General features: G+C 43.6%; 1 protein-coding gene across 2 annotated transcripts in view; it reads right to left on the reverse strand.

Moving 5' to 3' along the window:
- Nucleotides 1-1437: 1437 nt before the first annotated feature.
- Nucleotides 1438-20517, reverse strand: part of LOC129862204 (lysine-specific demethylase RSBN1L-like) — a 35180-nt gene continuing 16100 nt past the window's right edge. For both annotated transcript variants that reach the window (XM_055933628.1, XM_055933626.1), the window contains 5 exons: nucleotides 5392-5529; nucleotides 5079-5221; nucleotides 4693-4860; nucleotides 4455-4563; nucleotides 1438-4258 (listed from right to left, as the gene is read on the reverse strand). In XM_055933628.1, coding sequence (XP_055789603.1) covers nucleotides 2480-4258; nucleotides 4455-4563; nucleotides 4693-4860; nucleotides 5079-5221; nucleotides 5392-5529 — 2337 coding nt within the window. In that variant the 3' untranslated portion in view covers nucleotides 1438-2479. The remainder of the gene's footprint in view (nucleotides 4259-4454; nucleotides 4564-4692; nucleotides 4861-5078; nucleotides 5222-5391; nucleotides 5530-20517) is intronic.

The raw sequence follows: 20517 nt of genomic DNA on the forward strand, positions 1-20517 counted from the left end.
AAGGAATCATCAAGCCATATTAGCTGAATAAGGCTAATGCTGGGTTCAAACCAAACTGTGCATCCCTTTAGAGTCCCACAGGAATGGATTGAGAAACACCGGCTGGGGTGTGCCTGGTTTGACAACACTTCTTAGAACATTCCTTTATATTCTATCTGTAACGGGCTACGGCCAAACTCATACTCCTGAACATAGATGAAATCGTATGATTTAGATCATTTAGTATGATTTAGTATGATGTAGATCAACTCAAGTCAACTATTTTCGCACAAGTTTGTCTGCCAAAAGACGGACCATTTGTGCCTTTTTTGTCAGAGAATCACCGTCTTTTGTCATTCATCGGGGAACAGATGACTCCCATTGAAAAAGCATCCGAAATTCTCAGACACAAAATCCCATTGTCGGCAGCCTTACACCTATCAGGTTCCATCAGATCTGCAGACACTGAAGGGGATCTTGGATGTTCCCGGCCATGGCTTTGTCTGTTGGGCCCATGGTATGTGTTAGGAGTTTCACTTTAAATGTACAGTGAGCTCCAAAAGTTTCGGGACAGTAACACAATTGTTGTTGTTTTGGCTCTGTACTCCTGCACTTTGGATTTTAAATGATACAATGACTACGAGATTAAAGTGCAGACTGTCCACTTTAACTAGAGAGAATTTTCATATTGGGTGGTCCCATATTCCTAGCACGCAATGATTACATCACGCTTGTGACTCTAGAAACTTGTTGGATGCATTTGCTGTTTGTTTTGTTTGTTTGGTTGTTACAGACAGTCCTGAATCAATCGTGAATAATGATGAAAGTTAGACGCACAAATATTATACCTTCAAGGCATGCTAACCTCTCACCATTACAATAAGGTTAGCATTTTGCAGGGGTATGATATTTGTGCGTCTAACTTTCTTTTTACTAGACTTTTTACTGTGGAGCCATCAGCATAGCGAAACAGAATATAAGCTCGCAAGATTTCCGGTTGGTTGTACAAGGTTAAAGGGCAATTCTGCCACTTTTCAACCGCATATTCATAATCTCCAGCACCAAACCAGTGTCTACATATGTGAAAACAGCACGTTTCTATGATATGTGGTTAAAAAGATAAGGGGGGAAATTATTCTGTGACAACACAGGGTAGGATCGAGTTTTTAGCCCAAGCGAGTGTATTTTCTTGCTACCCAAGTCACCAAAAAACTCATTACTTTTTTACTTTTTTTTTTTTCAACAAAACATAGAAATGCACCGTTTTTGCATATGTTGACGCTGGAGATAATGAAAATGAGGTTGAAAAGTGGTGGAATTGCCCTTTAACAGACATGTGCATTAAAAACTACACTATTTTGATGATTGGTGGATTCAGTGAGTGTGTGTGATCAGAGCTGGGGTCAATTCAGTTTTCAACTTAGTCAGATGAGAATGCGCACAATGAATAAGAGGCCATTGTAATATTAGGAACCTTTTATTGAGAGGTTCTGGTCAAAGTATAAATCACACTACCAAGTCTTAATTTTAGGAAATAAAAGGTATTTACAAGAGTTTCTCACATACATCTGAACAAAAAAATACATAAAATGATAAATAAGTTCTATGGAAAATAAAACTTGTCTTACAAAAAATATATGCATTTCTGTATACATTTTCTCACATCAGTACTAGTACATCCATACTGTACAGATTCGGTACATATAATTTACAGCCCTGTATTGAATCATACATGTAAGCCTGGTCCTAAAACAACCCCTAGCTCTGAGCCCTTCGGTGTTGGCAGAACTGAAGTGCCTGGATAGGTATAAGGAACGTGGTAGAAGCTCCCCATAGCATACAGGCAGGCTAGTTCTCTATTTAAAATACACGCCTATCCCCTACTACCCACTTCTGTATAGTCTAGTGTAGACTAAGGGATTGGGGATTTGAATCCTGTCTAGATGGGGAACCATACTGCCAAAGTACAACAATCTGGTCCTGTCAGGTCTGCAAACTTCAAAGTAGGAAAGGCTAGGAGAAGACAAAGGAACCAAGGGGCTGTTTTGGGACTGAGTCGTATAGTACCTAGAGTAGGTGCTTTAAGAGAATAGTGTAGCTAAGTAGTGCACAGGTCACAACGGTTTTCATATAAAGAACCTACTACGTACATTCACTAACAAACGTAAAGTGAGCTACTTAGCGTAAATTCTTACTTTAGCCCTCTTCGGATGCTATGAAATGCATCCTTCCTCAGATCTGATGCTGACATGACTATTGGTATGAGCTACGTGGTGGAACATTTGCGTTTACTTACCCAACTGTGTTAGATCAGTGATTACTTCAAGGAATGGAGGAAAGGAAAGGATTTTCAAAGTTTTCAAACAGGGTTAGGTCCCAGATCTGTATGTGCTTTAGCCAATTCAACTCCTCTGTATATGTACTATGGCATGACAATGATAGTATGGCTGAAGCAGCAACAGATCTGGGAGCAGACTAAGTAAGAGAGAAAACTACACATTCATAATAAAAAGGCTTTCTGCTGTGCGTGTGTGGTGTGTGGTTTCATGGGGTGTTTTAGGGAGTGCTGCGGCCGTGTGTCCTGGAAAGGAACTGCAGGTTTGGTCTGTGTTGTGTCCTTTACTTTTGGTCCTTTAGAGGGTGCTAGCGTCCGGCTCTCGGACTTGGAGAGAGCACCTCGACAGTCGCTGTGGTGGTGAGACTTGTCTGCCAGGGAGAGGGGCGGGGCTTGAAATGCCTCCATAGGCTTAAAGAGGTCAAAGGTTACAAGCGTCCGTGGGGGTTTGTGGTCCGAGGGGGGGCAGCTAGGGGCAGGGGGCGGTTTCTTCCTTTCCTCCTTATGGTTGACCCCTCTATCCCTCTTGCCCTCCTTCTTCACATGAGACGGTGTGTTTCTAGAAATGACAGCCTTTCCTTCCTCCTCTCTCCCTGGCTTGGTGTGTGAAGTGTGTATGGATGGGTTACCCTCTTTCCCCTCCCTGTACCCATTTCTCTCCTTCTTTCCATGTGAGGGTTTCTGTCCATGTGTGCTGCTCTCTCTGCCCTCCTCTCTCTCTAGCCGTGTGTGAGACTGTGTCTGTGTACTACTACCACCTCTGTCCCTGTCTCGTTCCTTTTTGATTTGAGGTTGTGTCTTTGAGGCTGTGTCTGCCTCCCTCATTCCCTTCTCCTCCCTCTGGGCGTGTTGGGATGGATGTGTGTGTTTCCTCTCCTCATCCTCCTTTTTCCTAATGGGTGGAGACGTCTGTGTTTGTGTGGTGCTTTCCATCACACTCTCATCTTTCCCCTTCACCTTCTCTCCATCTTTCCCTCTCTCCCTTTCTCTGTCCTTATCTTTAACCCTCTCTTTCTTATCTTTCTCCCGCTCCTTCTCTTTATCTTTCACCCTCTCTACTTTCTCCTTCTCTTTCATCCTCTCCACTTTCTCCTTATCTTTCACCCTCTCCTCTTTCTCCCTCTCTTTTCCATCTTTCTCCAAATCTTTCCCCTTCCCTTTCTTGACTGGTGGTGTTTGTGTGGCTGTGCTACCATCCTTTCCCCTCTCTCTTTCTTTCTGTACTTGTGGAGGTGTCCTGTGGTGTCTTTCTTCCTCCTCTCTCTTTATCCCAGCCTGCTGTGATGCATTTGAGAGTTCCATATCTTCTCCATCTCTCTCTCCCTCCATCTGCACTTGTGGTGCCATCTGTGTGGATGTGCTGACATCTCTTGCTCCTTTTCTCTCCATCTCGTCTATCTTGTGATGCTCATCAACCTCCTTTCTCTCCTTGACTTCCAGTAGTGTCTCTGTGAGTGGGTTTCCTTCCACTCTCTCCTCCTTGACCAAAGGTGATGTCAGTGTAGGTGTACAGCCTCCTCTCTCCCCTCCCTTCTCTTCCTCTGTGTCGTCTTCCTCCTTGCAAACTAGTGGCGGCTCCTGTACGGGTGTCCGTTCCCCTCCCTCTTCCTTTTCCTCAGTCTTCACCTGCGTCCGTGGCTGTGTAGGAGTGTCCTCCTCTTTCCCCCACTCCTCCTCACTCTCCTCTGTTTCTTCCTCCTCTTCTATGACTTGACTTTTTGCCCTTGTAGAAGTACAGCTCTCCTCCTCCCTCTCTTGGTCCAGGTGGTATTGTCTGAGGCGGATGTGCCAGGCCAGGCTGCAGACAGCAGACACAGTCTTGAACTGGTGCACCACTCCCCTGGGGATGAAGTAGATGTCATCGTGGTAGAGCTGGATACGGGCGTAGCGGATGCCCTCTCTTCTCAGCTGGTTCAGCTTGGCATCATCTATCCACTGCACACACTACAGAGGGGGAGAGTGGGAGGAGAGGAGAATGGGAGGGAGAGGAGAATAGGAGGGAGGAGAGTAGAATGGGAGGAGGGAGAGGAAAGGGCAGTAGAGGAAAATATTTTGTTAGTTAAAGCCACCATTCACACACAATCATTGGTTAATAATCTGTTCTAAGGATCCATGTAGAATCCATTGATCTCAGACGTACCTGTGAGAGGGGTGGTTCGTACAGGTCTAGCTGGAGCCTCTGGACCACCTCTGGGAAATCTCCAGCGTGGAAACACACCACGTCTTTGGTTACCCTGGCAGGAGCATCACTACAGAGAGAGACAATGGAGAGGGAGAGACTGTCATAAAGAGGAACTCCGGTGTGTACAGACACGGAAGGGGGTTGTGTGTGTGTATACACACACTAGGTCAGGGCTAGAGACCAGATGTGTACCCACCCCTCTCCGCAGCGCACGGCCTTGAGCACCCCCACGGCGGCGGTGGTCTGTCTCTCGAAGCCCTGTCCGATGTGGTCGGCGTGGGCTCTGGTCCGGTCCTCAAATAGCATCTCCCTGGGCTCGCTGGCCCGCGGCAGGTACTGCAGGTTCTTGATCTCATTGGTCGACCTGGAACAGAGGGAAATGTAAATGCATTTTTAAAGTGAAAACTAAATGCCATAGGATGTGGCATGAGGATACCACAGACTGCTTCATTAAATTGAATGTCTTATGTCATGTTGGTGGCTTGCTGCAATGACTTGGTTCTTGTCCCTAGCAAACTTAGACCTACAGCAATCTTTTCACAATGGTGGACAAACCATGCCAAACAAAACCAAGCAATGTACCTCTTTCTCTTGAAGGGGGACTTTGGAATGTCAGCCACAGGGATCATCTGTTCCCCTGGTCTGACCCACATGATGGGTCCGTCGTCACTCTCTGTGGGGCTCCGCAGGCGCAGGCTGGAGAACGTGCCCCAGGGCAGGGTACGCTGGGACCACACACACACACACACACACACACACACACACACACACACATTTACTGGTATATATTTATTTATGTTATTTCAGTTTATTTTATGTGCAAATAAACAAAAGTAGAATAGCACAGTGCTGATGAAATTACAAACACTCTCTCAGACATACACTCTAAACCAACCTCTAGGAAGGGAGATTCCTCCAGCATGTTGATGAACTCGGGGAAGTAGTCTCCCACCTCCTCGTCCACGGCCCCCACCAGGCTGACCTGCCGCATGGCCCCCGCACGGTACGTCCCCTGGGAGTAGGTACGCTTCACCTGGGGGCAGGCACAGGGGACAAACAGGTTAGAATATTTTTGCATTACCATGATTATGTAGCTGGTGACATTCTGCTTCATAAAAGTCCAATATCTTTAATAAACTTAACTGCTGACATGCAAAATATTTTGGGATTGTATCAACAGTGGCCTAATAAAAAAGTACCAAAAGATAGTTTGAGTGGATTTTCCCTTTAAGACAGAGGCTTTAAATTAGAAGCATATTAACCCATCATTCATTCGCTAAATATAAGGCTAACACTGCATTGAATGTATTACCTGAAAGAGGTAGACTAGGACATCTTGAACAGGATTATCTATTTTGGATGCAATTTTAATGGAATTTATAGAGAAACACATAGTGCTCGCGTGAGCAGTGATTTAAAGCAGCGATATTCGAGTGATAGGCTGCAAAAAAACAAGGTGACTGCAGAAACACAAATGAAGATGTGTAAATTAGATGTGAATTCAGATATATTAGTCCTAACAGTAATGTAGCATAGGCTATGCAGCAGCAAATGTACCGGTCACAAGACAAAAAGTTACCAGCTGATGAGATACTAGCATTGTGAACTGCGCTCCATACTGAGATGCGCCGTCTGTACCCACCCTAAACGTTGATGATTGATCATGAAGATACCAGAGCAGAGAAGACAATAGAGAATCCAGATGTATCATTTAATATAACAGTTCCATTTCACGTGGTGCTGTTCATTCCTAGAAATAATGTATTATAATTTACTGGCTTCTCTAAGTTATTTATCCTAGGGAGTGGGTTTTGGCTTTAAATCGTAGTAAATCTCAGTAACCCGGTTCCCGCTATTCTGTATGTCTATCAAAAATCCATATTTAATTTTTTTAAATAAAATGCAGGTTAGGTGGGTTTCCATCGCATTTTCGGCTCTGCTGATGGTTTTGTCAGGGGAAATGTTGCGCTGTGTGGCAGTGCGCCCACCCTGGTCTCGACAGCGTGTCGCGGACGCATTGCGGGCTAGACATTTACATTTACATTTAAGTCATTTAGCAGACGCTCTTATCCAGAGCGACTTACAAATTGGATAGCTACCTACATGAGATTATTATGGACAAAAAAGCGAGATTGTTTTTGTTTGTCGGCGGTCAGGCGTCGATCATAACGTCACCAAAATAAGACCCTCAATATGTTGTAGAGGAGCATCGAGCTCATCACTGTGCACTTTCACCACCCTGTGGGGTTTCATTAGGATTTATTTCAGCTGTGGCCTGGTGCGCTGCATGTTTTCCCATGTTGTGGTGGGAGGACCACAGAACATGTCATCACATGACTCAGAGTTTACTTTGATATGATGGTTATTCTAATCAGTGTTTGCGCATGGAGGCATTTCCAACACCATTTCAAGCATAATTAATTGAGCAGACACAGGAATATCCCCCTTGTCAGGTGTATTTTGTTTGGTCGACATTTGGAGGGGTTGCCAAAAAATGTGCTGTTTCCATCAGGCCGGTGATTTATTTTTGTCCAAGTACTTTGCTCACATGGAGACCTGGTTAGTGATCCACTTTTTCCTGAATTCTATCTTAACAGCAGATGATCACAACAGTGAAACCCTTTAGAAAGTGACAGTGATGTCATCCATGCCATCTCTTGCACAGTTAAGGATGTGATGGTTTTACCTTTATATCATTACAGTAAGGATAGAAATACACGTTAGTGCAAATCACTTACCCATGATGTTGCACAATGATTTAAGTCATCGTTTTAGTCAAAGTATGATATATTTGGGCTTGAAGTGACAAATCAGAACTGCCTACTTTGTGCAAATCAGTGTGAATGCAGTGTCTTTTCCTATTAGGCTTGGGCGGTATACTGTATACCGGGGTATTTGGAAATAGCCAGGGGATGGTTTTACCAATGCCATTGAAACAATTGTTAGAATTTGTTTTAATACATGTTTATATTTGTAGCTACTTTTAAAGTAAATACCTGCAGTCAACTTGTGCAATACATAGGGAGATAAAGATGTGTTTTTCATTTCACCTGTAACATAAATGTTAATTATGAAGCTTGCCATAAATCCAAATCATATGGTGTTTGTTGACAAGCACACAATGATGCGAGACCGGAGCCTTGTATAATCACTCACTTTTGTGGAGCATGTGCCAGGTGATCTAGTTACAGTATGGTATTCACAAATAAATGTTCGCAAGCTAGATAATAGTTTTTAATTAAGTTTACTGTCTGAAATATGCTAAATGCTCTGCAGTTGTGCATTTGGTTTGCTAATTTATCAGCTAGTTAGCTATCTAGCTAAGTGGTTAGCTTCTTCCAAAATCAAGATTTGCTTGTTAACAGCAAATCAAACGCCTTGCTGTCTGAATCAATTTAAATTTGACTGGTTACGTACACATTTAGCAAATATTATTACGGGTGTAGCGAAATGCTTGTGTTCCTAGCTCCAACAGTGCAGTAGTATCTAACAGTTCACAACCTTACACACAAATCTAAAAGTAAAATAATGGAATTAAGAAATATATAAATATTATATTGAGCAATATCGGAGTGGCTAATATTTGTTTTGTGCGTGTAGCAAACTGTGAGTAGCATTTTTCCTGCAAATACTTTAGGTCAGAGACTATAAAAATGTTTGCAATGCGCTCGTTAGCATTCTATGAGATTACAGAGGTTCAGTGGGGTTTGAAAATAGCGCCCCTTGTGTTCAGTGCCGGTACTACCAAATATCCCGGTATGGCACAAGGCCGGTATGATGAATGGAAATAGGAAAGCACCGGTAAAAAAAAAATATATATTTTATTTTTATTGCCGCACAAACGTTTGGGGTATGAGGCCTTCAGTGTGCAAGGCAATGGCAATCAATGTCACAACAACAATACCACACAGGTGGGCATAATTTCAAATTCACAGTCAGTATTGGCCCAATCAAGAGATCCCAGCAGAGGGAGCTGTGGGGGAAACATGAGAATCAAATAAAGACAGACTCAATACAAATAAATGATGTCATTACCTAAATGTTCAGCCTATTTATAACCTAACACAAAAAAACAAGAAAAATAACATTCCTCATTAAGGCCTGCTGGGGCAAGAGTGGCCAAGCAGTCTATCCAATGTCTCTCTTTGGACAAGTAATTTATCCCTATCTCAAATCAAATCAAATTTTATTGTCACATGCACCGAACACAACAGGTGTAATAGACCTTACCATGAAATACTTTCTTACAAGCCCTTAACCAATAATGCAGTTCAAGAAATAGAGTTAAGAAAATATTTACTAAATAAACAAAAGTAAAAAATAAATAAATAAGTAACAAGAAAATTACATAACAATAACGAGGCTATATAGTGGGGAGCGGTACCGAGTCAATGTGCGGGGGTACAGGTTAGTCGAGGTAATTTGTAAAGTGACTATGCATAGATAATAGACAGCGAGTAGCAGCAGTGTAAAACGCATGACCAATGCATGACCAAAGCTGGGGTCACTGTGTAATATGTGGCAATGTCTATTACTCACTTCCTTGATCAACCTTGAAATAGGACTGTAGGTGGAAGGGGATTCCTTTGACGTGGTTGCAATATGCATTCCGCTCACTTTGTCTTACTCTCTTAAGGCAATTGTCCAATAATTATTCTTTATACCCTCTTATTTTGTATTGTTCACATAAACCTTTGGCATGTACATCAAATGATAAATCAGAGTCACAAATGCACCTAATGCGAAGGAGTTGGCTATATGGTAAACCATTTTTTAATGAAGATGTATGATAACTGCTGAAATGAAGGTATTTCTATCAGTTTCTTTTCTATACACCTCAGTGTGCAAGCCAGTGCCATCTTTCTTAACCAAAACATGTTCTTTATCGGATACTAACATACATTCAATACACGGTATCCTGGAATTCATGAATGTAAAGAATTCCTCCAATTCAAGATCATCACCTAACCAAATGAAAAAGAAAATATATATATATCTCATAAACACTTTGATAAACTTAGAATAAGGATTATTATTGTAAACGAAGTCTAACCCAAATTTCCCCAGAAATACATTTGCATAATTGGCCACAACTGGCACTCCCATAGCAGTTCTTTCCTTAAGGTCTTAAATAATTCTTAGTCAATATGTCATTAGTCAAGCTCAACAGTAAGTCAGTGGCAGGATCCAGTTATGTTCTTTGATTCAAATAATGTTTCATTGCATAAATCCTCTTGATAAGGAATATTTCTATAAAGGCTAGAGACATCCATAGTACACAACAAGTCATTTGAGTCCACTGAACAAGTCTCTAATTTATTTAAAAAGTCTGTAGTGCCCTTGAGGTAAAAGGGAAACATATATAAGTCCCTAATATTAGAGTCCACAAATTGAGGAAGTGGCTTGGTATGAAAGTATGACAATCTGGATACCATCCAAGCCTATTCCCTAATTATTTTTTATTTAACCTTTATTTAACCAGGTAGGCCAGTTGAGAACAAGTTCTCATTTACAACTGTGACCTGGCCAAGATAAAGCAAAGCAGTGCGACAAAAACAACACAGGGTTACACATAAACAACCTACAGTCGATAAAACAATAGAAAGATCTATGTACAGTGTTTGCAAATGTAGAAGAGTAGGGAGGTAAGGCAATAAATAGGCCATAGAGGCGAAATAATTGCAATTTAGCACTGGAGTGATAGATGTGCAGATGATGATGGGCAAGTAGAGATACTGGGGTGCAAAAGAGCAAGAAGATAAATAACAACATGGGGATGAGGTAGATGGGTGTGCTATTTACAGATTGGCTGTGTACAGGTACAGTGATCGGTAAGCTGCTCTGACAGCTGATGCTTAAAGTTAGAGAGGGAGATGTCTCCAGCTTCAGTGATTATTGCAATTCGTTCCAGTCATTGGCAGCAGAGAACTGGAAGTGAAGGCGGCCAAAGTAGGAGTTGGCTTTGGGGATGACCAGTGAAATATACCTGCTGGAGCACGTGCTACGGGTGAGTTATGCTATGGTGACCAGTGAGGTGAGAAAGCGGGGCCTTACCTAGCAAAGACTTATAGATGACCTGGAGCCAGTGGGTTTGGAGACGAATATGTAGCAAGGGCCAGCCAACGAGAGCATACAGGTCGCAGCGGTGGGTAGTAAATGGCGCTTTGGTGACAAAACGGTTGGCACAGTGATAGACTACATCGAATTTGCTGAGTAGAGTGTTGGAGGATATTTTGTAAATGACATTGCCGAAGTTAAGGATCGGTAGCATAGTCAGTTTTACGAGGGAATGTTTGGCAGCATGAGTGAAGCAGGCTTTGTTGCGAAATAAGAAGCCGATTCTAGATTTAATTTTGGATTGGAGATGCTTAATGTGAGTCTGGAAGGAGAGTTTATTTTTTATATTTTTTTATTGATTTAATTTCATCTTTATTTAACCAGGTAGGCTAGTTGAGAACAAGTTCTCATTTACAACTGCGACATGGCCAAGATAAAGCAAAGCAGTGTGACACATACAACAACAGAGTTACACATGGAATAACATGGAATAAACAATACACAAGTCAATGACACAGTAGAAAAAAAGAAAGTCTATATACAGTGTGTGCAAAAGGCATGAGGAGGTAGGCAATACATAGGCCATAGTAGCAAAGAATTACAATTTAGCAGATTAACACTGGAGTGATAAATGAGCAGATGATGATGTGCAAGTAGAGATACAGGTGTGCAAAAAGAGCAAAAAAAGTAAATAAAAACAGTATGGGGATGAGGTAGGTAGATTGGGTGGGCTATTTCCAGATGGGCTATATGTACAGCTGCAGCGATCGGCTAGCTGCTCAGATAGCTGATGTTTAAAGTTAGTGAGGGAAATATAAGTCTCCAGCTTCAGCGATTTTTGCAATTCGTTCCAGTCATTGGCAGCAGAGAACTGGAAGAAAAGGCTGCTGAAGGAGGTGTTGGCTTTGGGGACGACCAGTGAGATATACCTGCTGGGGCGTGTGCTACGGGTGGGTGTTGTTATCGTGACCAGTGAGCTGAGATAAGGCGGAGCTTTACCTAGCATAGACTTATAGATGACCTTGAGCCAGTGGGTCTCGCGACGAATATGTAGCGAGGGCCAGCCGACTAGAGCATACAGGTCGCAGTGGTGGGTGGTATAAGGGGCTTTGGTGACAAAACGGATGGCACTGTGATAGACTGCACTGGGATTCGAAATGGTCGGTGATCTGGGCTTTCAAAGTTTTTAGAAAGGCATGGCAGGATGGATATAGGTCTATAAAGTGTTTGGCTCTTGAGTGTCTCCCCCTTTGAAGAGGGGGCTGACCGTGGCAGCTTTCCAATCTTTGGGGATCTCAGACGATATAAAAAAGAGGTTGAACAGGCTAGTAATAGGGGTTGCAACAATTTCGGCGGATAATTCCAGAAAGGGAGGGCCCAGATTGTCTAGCCCAGTTGATTTGTAGGAATCCAGATTTTACAGCTCTTTCAAAACATCAGCTGTCTGGATTTTGGTGAAGGAGAAGCGGGGGGGGGGGGGGCTTGGGCAAGTTGCTGCAGGGGGGCAGAGCTGTTGGCCGGGGTAGGGGTGGCCGGGTGGAAAGCTGGGGGGAGGTGAAAAATGCTTATTGAAATTCTCCATTATCGTAGATTTATCGGTGGTGACATTGTTTCCTAGCCTCAGTGCAGTAGGCAGCTAGGGGGAGGTGCTCTTGTTCTCCATGGACTTTACAGTGTCCCAAAGCTTTTTGGAATTAGTGCTACAGGATGCAAATATCTGTTTGAAAAAGCTAGCCTTAGCTTTCCTAACTGACTGTGTATGTTGGTTCCTGACTTCCCTGAAAAGTTGCATATCGCAGGGGCTATTCGATGCTAATGCAGAACACCACAGAATGTTTTTGTGCTGGTCAAGGGCAGTCAAGTCTGGGGTGAAAGAAGGGCTATATCTGTTCTTAGTTCTACATTTTTTGAATGGGGCATGCTTATTTAATGAAGATGGTGAGGAAAGCACTTTTAACCTGTTAAGGCTAGGGGGTGCTGTTATCACTATTTATGGAAATCGTGTAATTTTTGAAACGGCTTCCTACAAAATTATTGATCGTACAATATGCATATTATTATTATTATTGGATAGAAAACAGTCTATAGTTTCTATAGCCGTTGAAATTTTGTCTCTGAGTGGAACAGAACTCATTCTACAGCAATTTCCCTGACATGGAGTCAGATTTCACACATTTTGGCCCCTGTTCTGGAGTCAGTTTTAAGGCCACTGTTATTGCTATGAGTATACGGACACTGCTTACGTCTTCCCCTGGATGCCTTTACGTGATGACGCTTTGAATGGTATCGATTGCCAAATCACAGCCCCTATAAAACAAAAACACGTGTAGGTAGGAACTCTTTTCTAGGTGCGTCAGGCGCGCGGAGGACACCGACCTACTGTTTTTCCAAGCATTAGTGTAGCCAGTTATATTTCTCTGGTCATGTTTCTACTCGTTATAGGAGTTAAAAACATCATAAGGTAGTTAATTTAAAGCGTTTTATAGCAATTTATATCCGTTTAGTGCGATTTTGGGACATTTATTTCTGAGACACTGGTAATCTCTGGGCACCGTTCCAGTTCATGCCGAACGCAATGTGCATTTCTACATGGCAAGACGACAGCTTTCGACCAAAAGACGATTAGACCCAAGAAAGGATTCTTTGACCAAGATTCTGATGGAAGAACAGCTCAAAGTAGGAACAATTTATTATGATAAATCGTGTTTGTCGAAAAATGTTAATGGCTTAGGACGCCATCTTTTTTGACGTAGCTTCGCTTGGCGCAAACTGTATTGAAAAGTAAGGATAATTTAAAAAATGTAAATCCGCGATTGTATTAAGAATTAAATTGTCTATCAATCGCTGTCCACCCTATATTTTTTAGTCACGTTTATGAGTATTTATGTATACGACTAGATCACTGTCTAATGTGGCGCAGGACATTTTCTGACCAGCTGGGCTACTTTTCTCATTGTCTAACCATGATTTTGGTGGCTAAATATGCACATTTTCGAACAAACTGTATATGTATGTTGTAATGTGATGTTACAGGAGTGTCATCTGAAGAATTCTGAGAAGGTTAGTGAAAAAATTTATATATTTTGGCGATGTTTACGTTATCGCTCTCTTTGGCTAGAATCAATGCTGGTGTAATGTTTGCACATGTGCTATGCTAATATAACGATTTATTGTGTTTTCGCTGTAAGACACTTAGAAAATCTGAAATATTGTCTGTATTCACAGGATCTGTGTCTTTCGATTAGTGTATGCTGTGTATTTTTACGAAATGTTTGATGATTAGTAGTTAGGTAAACACGTTGCTCATTGTATTTATTCTAGTCCATTTGTGACGGTGGGTGCAATTGTAAACTATGACATCTACCTGAAATATGCACATTTTTCTAACAAAACCTATCCTATACCATAAATATGTTATCACTGTCATCTGATGAGCTTTTTTCTTGGTTAGTGGCTATCAATATCTTAGTTTAGCCGAATTGGTGATAGCTACTGGTGTTGGTGGACAAAGAAAAGATGGTGGATTATGCTAATGTATTTAGCTAATAGATTTACATCTTTACATATTGTGTCTTCCCTGTAAAACATAAAAAAAATCGGACATGTTGGCTGGATTCACAAGATCTGTGTCTTTCATTAGCTGTATTGGACTTTAATGTGTGAAAGTTAAATATTAAAAAAATATATTTTTTTTGAATTTCGCGGCTCTGCCTTTTCAGTGGGGGTGGGGGGGGGGGGGGGGTGCCGCTAGCGGCACCCCGGGGCTAGACAGGTTAAAGAGCAACCAGGCATCCTCTACTGACGGGATATAGTCAATATCCTTCCAGGATACCTGGGCCAGGTTGATTAGAAAGGCCTGCTCGCTGAAGTGTTTTAGGGAGCGTTTGACAGTGATGAGGCAGTGATCGTTGAGATCCTGGTTGAAGATGGCAGAGGTGTATTTAGAGGGCAAGTTGGTCAGGATGATATCTAAGAGGGTGCCCATGGTTACATTTTTAGTGTTGTACCTGGTAGGTTCCTTGATGATTTGTGTGAGATTGAGGGCATCTAGCTTAGATTGTAGGACGGCCCGGGTGTTAAGCATGTCACAATTTAGGTCACCTAACAGTACGAACTCTGAAGATAGATGGGGGGCAATCAATTCACATATGGTGTCCAGGGCACCGCTGGGGGCTGAGGGGGGTCTATAACAAGTGGCAAAGGTGAGAGACTTGTTTCTGGAAAGGTGGATTTTTAAAAGTAGAAGCTCAAATTGTTTGGGCACAGACCTGGATAGTATGACAGAACTGCAGGCTATCTTTGCAGTAGATTGCAACTCCGCCGCCTTTGACAGTTCTATCTTGTCGGAAAATGTTGTAGTTGGAAATTTCTGGATTTTTGGTGGCCTTCCTAAGCCAGGATTCAGACATGGCTAGGACATCCGGGTTGGCGGAGTGTGCTAAAGCAGTGAACAAAACAAACTTAGGGAGGAAGCTTCTGATGTTAACATGCATGAAACCAAGGCTTTTGCGGTTACAGAAGACAACAAATGAGAGCACCCGGGGAATGGGAGTGGTGCTGGGTGCTGCAAGGCCTGGGTTAACCTCTACATCACCAGAGGAACAGAGGAGGAGTAGGATTAGGGTACGGCTAAAGGCTATAAGAACTGGTCGTCTAGTGTGTTCGGAACATAGAGTAAAAGGAGCAGATTACTGGGCGTGGAAGAATTGATTAAAGCCATAATGTACAGACAAGGGTATGGTAGGATGTGAGTACAGTGGAGGTAAACCTAGGCATTGAGTGACGATGAGAGAGGTTTTGTCTCTAGAGGCACCAGTTAAGCCAGGTGAGGTCACCGCATGTGTGGGGGGTGGGACAAAAGGGCTATCTAAGGCATATTGGGCAGGGCTGGGGGCTCTACAGTGAAATAAGATAATCACTCACCAAAACAGCAATAGACAAGGCATATTGACATTAGGGAGAGGCATGTGTAGCCGAGTGATTATAGGGTCCAATGAGTAGCAATAGGTGAGTCAGGGAGCCTATTCAGTAGTCGCTACTATGCTAGGCGAGCTGGAGACACTGCGATTCAGCTAGCAGATGGGCCTTCGGCGATGTTGCAACGGAAGAGCCTGTTGAAACCACCACGGACGATTTCATCGGCAGACCAGTCGTGATGGATCGGCGGGGCTCCGTGTCGGCAGTAAAGGGTCAGGCAGAACTAACTGTAAGTTAGTCCTTAGACCGCTGCGCCACTCGGGAGCCTGTGATATGACAAATTATTTTCAGCCTGTGTTTCTTTTACATTTTAGTCATTTATCTGATGCTCTTATCCAGCGCGACTTAGAGTTAGTGCAGCAGGGACTCTGCTGTCCTAACTTCAGGGTGAAGCCGTTTCCACCATTGGGGTGCCAGGACAGAGAAGAGCTTGGACTGGGCAGAGCAGAGTGCTTGGGTTGGGGTGTAGGGTTTAAGCATAGCCTGAAGGTAGGGAGGGGCAGTTCCTCTTACTGGTCTGTAGGCAAGCACCATGGTCTTGTAGTGGATGCGAGCTTTGACTGGAAGCCAGTTGAGTGTGCGGAGGAGCGGGGTGACATGAGAGAACTTGGGAAGGTTAAAAACCAGGTGGGCTGCAGTGTTCTGGATAAGTTGCAGGGGTTTGATGGCACAAGTGGAGAGCCCAGCCAACAGCGAGTTGCAGTAGTCCAGACGGGAAAGGACAAATGCCTGGATTAGGACCTGCGCCGCTTCCTGTGTGAGGTAGGGTCGTACTCTACAGATGTTGTAGAGCATGAACCCGTAGGAGCGAGTCACTGCTTTGATGTTTGCAGAGAATGACAGGGTGTTGTCCAGGGTCATGTCAAGGTTCTTTGCACCCTGGGAGGGCGACACTGTGGAGTTGTCAACCGTGATGGAGATGTCTTTGAGCGGGCAGGCCTTCCCGGGGGGAAGAGCAGCTCTCCCGTGTCAAGGTTGAGATGGTGGGCTGACATCCATGTTGAGATATCTGCCAGGCACGCAGAGATACGTGTTGCCACCTGGGTGTCAGAAGGGGGAAGGAGAAAAGTAGTTGAGTGTCACCCGTATAGCAATGATAGGAGAGACCATGTGATGGGGCCGAGTGACTGTGTATAGAGAGAAGAGGAAAGGGCCTAGAACCGAGCCCTGGGGGACACCAGTAGTGAGGTTATGTGGTGCAGACACAGATCTTTGCCACGTCACCTGGTAGGAGCGACTTAACAGGTTGGATCCAATCCAAGAGTATGCAGTTGCCCAGCCCTGAGAGCGTAGAGAGGATGATCTGATGGTTAACAGTGTCAAAGGCAGCGGATAAATCTAGGAGTATGAGAACAGAGAGTCAGCTTTAGCAGTGTGAAGAGCCTCCGTGACACAGAGAAGATTAGTCTCGGTTGAGTGACCCGTTTTGAAGCCTGACTGGTTAGGGTCAAGAAGATTGTTCTGAGAGAGATAACGAGAAAGTTGATCAGATACACAGTATGGTCAAGTGTTTTGGAAAGAAAAGAAGGGATACAAGTCCCTAGTCTTTGACGTCAGATGAGTCGAGTGTTGGTTTATTGAGGAGGGGAGCAACACGGGCCATTTTGAAGTCAGAGGGGATGCAGCTAGTGGTCAGGGATGAGTTGATGAGCGAAGTGAGGAAAGTGAGGAATGAGGGAAGGTCTCCAGGGATGGTCTGGAGAAGAGAGGAGGGGGTTGAGCGGGCAGGTTGTCAGGCAGCCAGACATCACTAGTCACATGACGTCATCTGGAGAGAGGGGAGAAAGAGGTCAAGGCGTAGGATAGTTCTGTGTGAGTGAGACCAGTTGACTCAATAGGCGGAATGAATGAGTAGCGGATGTCATCAACCTTCTTTTCAAAGTGGTTGACAAAGTCTTCCCGCAGAGAGAGGGGGGGGGGGGGGTGAAAGAGTTTCCTAGGGTTGGAGGCAGAAGCTTGAAATGTAGAGTTGTATAAAGTGGCTTTAGCAGCGGTTACAGAGGAAGGTAGAGAGGAGAGAGGGGAAAGGATGATAGGTCCTCCGGAAGTTTAGTTTTCCTCCATTTTCGCTCAGCTGCCCGCAGTCCTGTTCTGTAAGCTCACAATAAGTTACTCAGCCAAGGAGCGGGGGGGTTGAGTCAGCCGGGAGGAAAGGGGACAGTGCGAGTCATAGGATGTGGAAAGGGAGGAGAGTAGGGTCGAAGAGGCAGAATCAGGAGAGAGGAGGGAGAAGGATTTTGCAAAAGGGAGAGACGATAGGATAGAAGAGGAGAGAGTAGTGGGAGAGAGAGGGAAGATCGCAATGAAGCATGACCATCTGGGTAGGGGCTGAGTGGTTGAAGGAAAGACAGATGAGACAGAAAAGTAAACAAAGTGGTGATCAGAGACCTGGAGGGGGGTTGCAGTGAGTAAGATTAGTAGGCAAGCAGCCTCTAGTAAAGATGAGGTCAAGTGTATTGCCCGGCTTGTGAGTTGGAGGAGATTGGGAAAGGGTGAGATCAAGAGGCAAGGGGAAAGAGAGAATTGTAAAGAAATTAATAGAAGGCAGACATTGGGAGGTACCAAGAGCCATCATCAGGAAATTAGCTTATCAAGGTGTCAAGCTCATTGAGTAACTCTACAAGGGCACCTGGTGGGCGATAGATTGCAATAATGTAAAGCTTGAGTGTTCAAGTGACAGTGACGACATGGAATTGAAATGAGGAGATGGACAGGTGAGAGAAGAGAAAATCTCCACTTATGAGAAATAAGTAGACCTGTTCCCCCACCGTGATGACCAGATGCTCTTGGACTATGAGAGAAAACGTAGTCAGATGAAGAAAGATCTCTGGGGTGATCCATGTCTCTGTCTGGGCCAAGAAGTTAAGGGACTGAAGGGCAGCATAGGTTGAGATGAACTCAGCGTTCTTGACATCACTGCCTGAGACCCGGAATGCCACATGGGTTGTGCACGCAGGGCACACTAAATTAGAAGGGTTGCAGCCAAGGGGTGGGGAGCATCTGTAAAGCCTATAGGGAGAGGAGTGAACAGGTACAGAAAACACAGTTGCCAAAGCTGCAAAAAGAGCAAAAATTTGACCTGGAAATAACTAGGTAAGGTAATCAAGTGAGAGTGGTGTAGAGCCTTCCTCTCTTTCCTTGAACAACTCGGCAGAACCGTCTTTGTTTCGGCGACGATCTTCATTTTGTGACAGAAGTGTCACTGACACGATTGCTGCATAAAGCTTCCGCTGAGAAACCAGGGGAGACTGAAGTACTAACACTAATTGCCTAGCAGAGGTGGAGAGCACACCTCCCTGTACTAATTGATGATTGCCTAGGAGAGGTGAAACCACTTTCCAATACAGCCACTGATTACCAAACAAAGTCACAAATCCCCCCCCCCCCCCCCCCCCCCTTGATCCTGGTTGATGTGTAAACAACTATCTGCTAATTATGAGCAGTCAGCAGTTCACACACAGGCCGCAATTGATGGAAGATGTCAAAACTTGAGATAACAATTGAAGTCAAAAATAGGGCAGTGGTTTCCATCTGTGGCAAAGGTCTCTCTAAATCAATGTTTATGACAAATCCAGCTCCAGAACCAGCCATAGAGTCAGCTGGCAAATCCTTTGCATGCAGTGAAAAAATAAATAAACAGTAACAGATAACGGTTGCTAGCTAGATAAGGTTAGAAAGATAGCTAGCTAAGGTTAGCAGCTCGCTAGCTACACTGATAGTTGTCAGTGCCCTATTTGCAGTGGCATGTATTCATGGATGCCAAGGGAAGCCAGGTGTCCCAAAAACATTTACCAATAAAACATTTGTAATTTTATTTATCTTTCGTCTCTCTGCGTTTCATCATGTTCCTTCAATTCGCAAAAGGTGGAATGTATCACAGGAGAAAGCATCAGAGTGAGCGAAACAGCACCCCTCTTTCTCTCTACGTTTAGGCCATCTAATTGATGTGGTCTGGTCCAAACGAGTATGACATTGTAGCTGCCCATAGCATTGAAGACAAGGGAAGCTAGCAGGCTAGCAAGCATTTGGCCTCCCTTGATGACAAAAAAAAAGTATAAAACACATTTGCCAATCAGCGTTGAGCTAAACTGTGCGAGCTCAGCTGGGAATGGTCCTGGCGCACCCAAAAAAAAAAAAGTAAAGGGAAGCCAGCTTGGATTTTGGCGTCACTCCTATGAAATCCCATTGAGAACATACGTCATTGATAGAAAAACTTGAATTGTTGCATATTGTTGTGTTGTTGTCCTCCGGTGGCTAGCTAGCTAAAATTGTCCCTTCCCTAAATTAGCCATAGATGAAAATAGGGATTTGGACATCTGGTTTTACTTAATTCTTCGTACCGGCCAATAATTATAATGGTGATTCTGATCCAACCATAAATTCATACATTGTGCCCCTGGACTGAGAGGATGGAAATTCAAAATGTAGCTAGATGTAGAAGGCTAACTTTAACCTCTCTGGGGTAGGTGGGACGAGTAGCCAGGGAAAATACAGAGCGCCATATTCAAATAAATGATATAAAAATCTAACTTTCATTAAATTCCACATGTAAGATACCAAATTAAAGCTACACTCGTTGTGAATCCAGCCAACATGTCAGATTTCAAAAAGGCTTTTCGGCGAAAGCATAAGATGCTATTATCTGATGATAGCACAACAGTAAACAAAGAGAGTAGCATATTTCAACACTGCAGGCACGACACAAAACGCAGAAATAAAAATATAATTCATGCCTTACCTTTGACGAAATTCTTTTGTTGGCACTCCAATATGTCCCATAAACATCACAAATGGTCCTTTTGTTCGATTAATTCCGTCGATATATATCCAAATTGTAAATTTATTTGGCGCGTTTCACCCAGAAAAACACAGCTTCCAACTTGCGCAACGTTACTACAAAATATATCAAAAGTTACATGTAAACTTTACCAAAACATTTCAAACTACTTTTGTAATACAACGTTAGGTATTTTTAAACGTTAATAAT

Source organism: Salvelinus fontinalis, chromosome 9, assembly GCF_029448725.1.
Source record: "Salvelinus fontinalis isolate EN_2023a chromosome 9, ASM2944872v1, whole genome shotgun sequence".
Classification (NCBI taxonomy): domain Eukaryota; kingdom Metazoa; phylum Chordata; class Actinopteri; order Salmoniformes; family Salmonidae; genus Salvelinus; species Salvelinus fontinalis.